The sequence below is a fragment of the Amborella trichopoda genome, chromosome 3, assembly GCF_054954075.1.
Source record: "Amborella trichopoda isolate Santa Cruz 75 chromosome 3, AtrichopodaSantaCruz75HAP2 v2.0, whole genome shotgun sequence".
NCBI classification, from domain to species: Eukaryota; Viridiplantae; Streptophyta; class Magnoliopsida; order Amborellales; family Amborellaceae; genus Amborella; species Amborella trichopoda.
The window spans coordinates 50,270,611-50,276,050 of NC_142338.1; the positions used below are offsets into that span (position 1 = coordinate 50,270,611).

General features: G+C 34.6%; 1 protein-coding gene across 1 annotated transcript; it reads left to right on the top strand.

The window, feature by feature from the left end:
* The first annotated feature begins 2,056 nt into the window (after positions 1–2,056).
* LOC148782933 (protein INAPERTURATE POLLEN1-like) lies at positions 2,057–3,073 on the top strand. The gene has a single exon (XM_088862161.1). It carries the CDS (start codon positions 2,201–2,203, stop codon positions 2,903–2,905), a length of 705 nt encoding a protein of 234 aa, XP_088718287.1. The 5' UTR covers positions 2,057–2,200; the 3' UTR covers positions 2,906–3,073.
* Positions 3,074–5,440: the final 2,367 nt, after the last annotated feature.

Below are 5,440 nucleotides of genomic sequence, written 5' to 3' on the forward strand. Positions count from 1 at the left end.
AAATTTAAATTGGCATAAAGCGCTTTCTTTAAAGAGTAATTAGTGGAAATGAAATAAATCCAAAGTCACTTAAAGGTGGTTCGTTTGATTAGGAAGTGATAATATAATTAAAAAAAGAAACTCCTCAAAATGAGGTAATGCCCAACTACAAACGGCAGTCAAGATATAAATCAAACGTACGCAACAGAATTTCCCTCCCACCCATCCCGTCTCTCGCTATTTTTTTTGCCCTCCTCTCTCTTCTGCTTCATTCTGATCTCTCTCCTCTTCAGCTCGAATCAGTGTTCTCAAAGTTGAACTGGAACGGTTAATCGAACAATGGCCTGAAAGCGGTTTAATCAGTTTAACTGGTAAATTGACCTATTCAACCGTTTTAATCGGACAAGTTTCGGGCGGTCAAAAAAGTGTTAAAAAAAAAAGAAAATACAAAAAAAATATACTAAAATATAAAAAGCATATAAAGAATGATTAAAACAAAACACATTCAAATGAAGTTAAAAATTAATGAAAAAAATGGATTTTAACCCATTTTATATTTTCGAAGAGTTATTTTTAAAATTTTCTAAAAAAGATGGAAAAATATAAAATGAATATTAATAACCAAAACAGTTTTTAATCTTTACCATAATGTAAAGAATATTTAAAAATGTATTATAAATCAAATTCCTTAACTTATTTTCGAGAATTTCTATACATTTTTTTGAATTTGTTTTTTTAAAAATACCGATTGATCACCCTAACCGCCCAAAACCGGAACCGGTCACTGATAGGTTCCGATCTAACCGGGCAGTTAGCAGTTAGATCGGGCAATTTTAGGAATAATAGTTGGAATTTTTTCTCCATTCAAGAAGATATTGTTCACGAATTCAGGTGCGTTCTCATTATATTTCCTTCTCTCAGTCCATCTTTCTCTCTCTATCTTGGTTAATTTTCTTGATTCGAAAATGGCATTCTTGGTTAGCTTTTTTTTTTTTTTTTCCTTTAAATGCAGTTCGAGAATTTGAATCATTGCAACTTAAGTTTTGAAAAAGTGAAGCAATACGAGAATTTGAGCTTCGGGCCGCAACTTAAGCTTTTTAAAAAATAAAGCGGTCCGTCCTCGGACCTCAACTTAAATCATTTTTAGAAAAACGGTTCGAGAATTTCAACCTTGGACCGCAGAGGCAAACATGAAAAAAAAAAACCGCTCATTGACTGGCCTTTCTGGTAATTTTTGGCTAAAAGTGGAGCATCATGTATTTTTCTTACTTTTTTAAGGTTTGTAAGTAATTAACTAAAAAAAATATGGTCTGAAGGGCAATTTTGAAAAACCAAATCTGTCCGTCCTTCTCTCTATCGGTGTTAATTTTCCTGCGTTCTCTCCATATTCGTTCTTTTTCTATCCATCTCTCTATCTTGGCCAATTTTCCCATATTTTTTCAAAAAAAAAAAAAAAGAAGCTTGAAATTAGAAGCTATAACTTTTATTGAAAATCTAAAGAACTTGCCATAATTTTTTCCCTATTAGAGCTCGATTTAAACAATAAAATTAACATACAATTTGCATACTAATATATTTTAAAGATAAATGCATGATAATCTTAGGAATATAGGCATGTTTTAAGTCCAGTACTTGAAGTTGCCAATTATTTATCGATTCTTGTATTTTCTCATTTGGAAATTATTTTTTAGTTTAATTTGAAATAAAGATTAAATCTAAAATCTTAATTCGCATAAAAGGATAATTGGTGGAAATGAAATAAATCCAAAACCACGTAAACAAAATAAAAATAAAAAAATTCTCAAAATCTGGTAACTAGGAATCCTATTAAGTTAAGATGTCCAACTAAATAGGAGAATTTAATTAAATACGAGTCCATATCCTATTCAACGTATATAATCAAACGTAGGTAATAGTTATCTTTCTCGATTTCTTTTGTTTCAATCCTCTGCTGAATTTCTTATCTTTCTCTCCTCTGCTGAATTTCTCATCTTTCTCCTCTGCTGAACTCCTTTTCTCTCCTCTGCTTAATTCTGGTCTCTCTCAGTTGAATTCTTCTTTCTCAGTTGAATTCTTTCTCCATTGAAAAAGATATTGTTTGCAATTTCGACAGGTACGTCCTCTCCATATTTCCTTATCTCTGATCTTCTCTCTATTCTGCAAAGAGGGAATGATAGATTGGTTCTTGTTTATCTTTTTTTAAGATTACAAAATCAGCAGCATGAAGAAAAATCTATGCTGCCTATCCAGAAAGAAGGGCAACGTGGTGAAAAAGAAGTTGAGATTCTTCTTCAAGGATTATTTCAATGAGTGGGTAAAGTGTATGGGGACCAGGCTCTTGCCCTCCCTACGCCGCGCCATGGACTCTTGCGTCCGCCTCCACAAGACGGGTGGCGGCACCGCAGATGCTGCCATCGAGAAGTGCCTCTGCAAACCCGTGACCATGCTCCAATCCCACTTCATGGATTTGTTAGACATACTAGATGTCGCCGTGTTGGCGGAGCCGATACATTGTCTTGCCCACAATCCACTCCGTGACGCCGATCCCTGCTCCTCCTTGTGGCTGGGTGGCTGCCATCCCTACCTCTTCTCAGCCCTTTTGCATGTCCTCCTTAACTACAATAATAGAAAACCGACCATGTTCGATCTCTCATGGGCCAAAGGCACATCTAAAGCTCAGAAAGAGATGGCAGAGAGGGTGGAAATAGAGGTGAGAGCGATGACACCCGCGCTCGAGCAGAGGTTTAAGGCTCTGCTCGCGGTGGATGGTGCGGGTAAGGAGGATGACATGAGGATCACATTCTTGAATGGGAACTCGTTGAGAAGGAGCTTGTTTGTAGAAGTGATGGGGGAGACCAACCTGCACCAGAAGGCGAGATTCCTAGTAGGACTTGCTTCGTCTTACTTTGATTTTAGCTGCCCCTAGCCCTACTCATCTTTCAACCACCAAGTTCACACATTACTCGACATTCGTTTTTTTTTTACGACTTTTATGGAAGGCTCCACGAGTCATGAACATCAGATTTCTGTTTGCTTAGGTGCCGTCTTTTTGTTCCAAATGTGCAGTAATAATGGAGGTCAAATTTGTATTTCGCACAAGAACAACAATGGCGACGTTTATTGCTAAGTGAAAGAATTGAAAACTGGTAATCTTTTCCATTGGGCAGCGTTTTGTTAATAACTGGGTAAAGAAAATGTCTCACTGATGAATAGTGGAAGTTACTCCCATCCCATCTTCCCTTGTAAATGGGAAGAGGAAAGAATGGTGCTATGCCTCAGCATCTAAACATCGCTAAATGGTACAGAGTTGTTTGTTCAGTCTCTTTGGTCACTCTTGTATTACAAAATGCTGCTAAATGGTACCTATCCTTCGAGAAACAATCAGTTATCCTTAGTTCATCAAACTGCCTTTAAAACTATAATTTTCATGGTACTTATTTCCTTTGCACCCTGCTTGTATCAAGAAACCATAACACAGATTACTGGTGTATTGCATATGGTACACTAGTGACCACCTTAATGAAGATTAATAGAAGGGTAAGGTTTGTATAGTGCCGAGGCTCTAAGCAATCAAAGTAAAACGTACCTTCAAATAGTGTCAAGAAATGCAATTTTAATACTGGAAATCTTTGTGATGTCCTTAAAGTATATTTTCATCTTTAACTATAAAATTTAAAGCTTAAAAAATAGTGTAGATCGAGCGGATCTATAAAAACTTGAAAATCATTAAAATTGATGGTCCAAAAATGTATTACAAGATGTATTTTTTCCAAAACTTGAAATCCTTTTTTTTTCTCTCATCTATGTATATATCTTGATGTGAAGATGATCAATTTGAGGATATTTGGGTATCAAAACTTTTTCCTTAAAATTAGAATATTGGGGTGATTATCCACCATTGGGAAGTATGAATAATCTCTTTGATGTGGACAGTGGATTGCCCTGTGGTGTATCATACTGGTGAGCCAGAGATAAAAAACGTTCTTATGTTATTTCAAGCCCTTGGCAATGTTTAAAGTATTATTTATCATTATCGTCAATTTGAAGATTCAAAGCGAGGATCCCTAGCATAGTGCGTTACTGCTTCATGTACACTCACTCGGTCATGTGAAATTTCCTATTTTTAGAGGGCGTTTGGTAATGCAGAGCGCAAGCGCTGCTATGGTTTTCTCACAAGAAAGGTTTTGGTCCCTTTCTTCTTAAAATCATGAAAGGTCCATCAACTTCCAACAGGCTTACTGCTCTTTTTATCTTATTGAGGGTATGGCCAGAGGCCCTCTTTTGTCTTTAATTTCCTTGATTTATTTTCCTTTTTATCAAGCCCATATTGAGATAAGACCGGGCCTGGGCCGCTAAGGCCTGGCTTTTTGCTAGCCCTATCCCTTGACCCCACTTTATTTTGATTTCCTTGTGATCCAAACTTCTTAATATTTTTAGGGATTTATGAACTAGGCCAAGGTGACCATGAATATGATAAAAAATATTTTTTTTTAAAACTTTAAAAGGTCTTTTAGGGTTATTTTTTATGAACCATTCACATATGTTTTAGTCTTTCTGCAATGTCCATCTTAAAGATGGATGTTCATGAAACTTTTCAATTTGTAAACGATGGACTTCATAATTTGAAATGGAAAAGTATACATCTTTGGTACAAGATGATCACATGTGAAATTAGATGGCTGCATTTATTCCATTGATCAACCTCAAATTTCAAGAGAAAATTTTTCGAACTTTGTGACATACCCAAGATATCGGATTTCACATCGGATGATTGTAAGTAATTGTGACATCATTGTCTTAAAAGAAATAGGTCTCATTTTATACAATCCCGTTTGAAATATCTAAATCCCATCATAAAATTATAAAGTTCCTTCTTTTGCCTTTTATTATGGTATCATATACTATGAGACCATTTATTATTGGTACAAGTAGGTCACGATCTTTTTTAACCGATGGATGTGAAATTCAATAGTCAGAAATATTTCACAACATTGAAATTTTGGTTTGGACTTTGTGCTCAATCAGTGGTCTATCCTCAACCACCCGATTTTACATCCAACAATCATTAATAATTGTGATCTTCATATATAAAAAATAAATAGTTGCATTATATATATATAAATAAAAAATAATGAAGAAATACTGATAGAAAATATTGTAAAACAGATTGAAAATTGGAATATTCTAAAGTTACCCATAACTGTTGTTTATAAGAAAGGATCATTTGAACTAACAACTGGTTATGCTATAAAAATAGTAGAGGAAACATTATCTGTTGAACAGAAACAATAAGATTTTCAGTTATTATCAAATAAGATAATACAATCTCATATAAATAAAAAATACAAATACTTACATACAGGGGTTGATTCAAATAGCAATTAAACAACTTACCAGATTAGGATTAAATAACTCAATATTATTATGTCTAAGAGACAATAGACACAATAAATTTTCAGAT

What these genes read in the sequence shown, in the direction of transcription:
- LOC148782933 (XM_088862161.1), top strand. Translation starts at nt 2,201, where the DNA reads ATGAAGAAAAATCTATGCTGCCTATCCAGAAAGAAGGGCAACGTGGTG.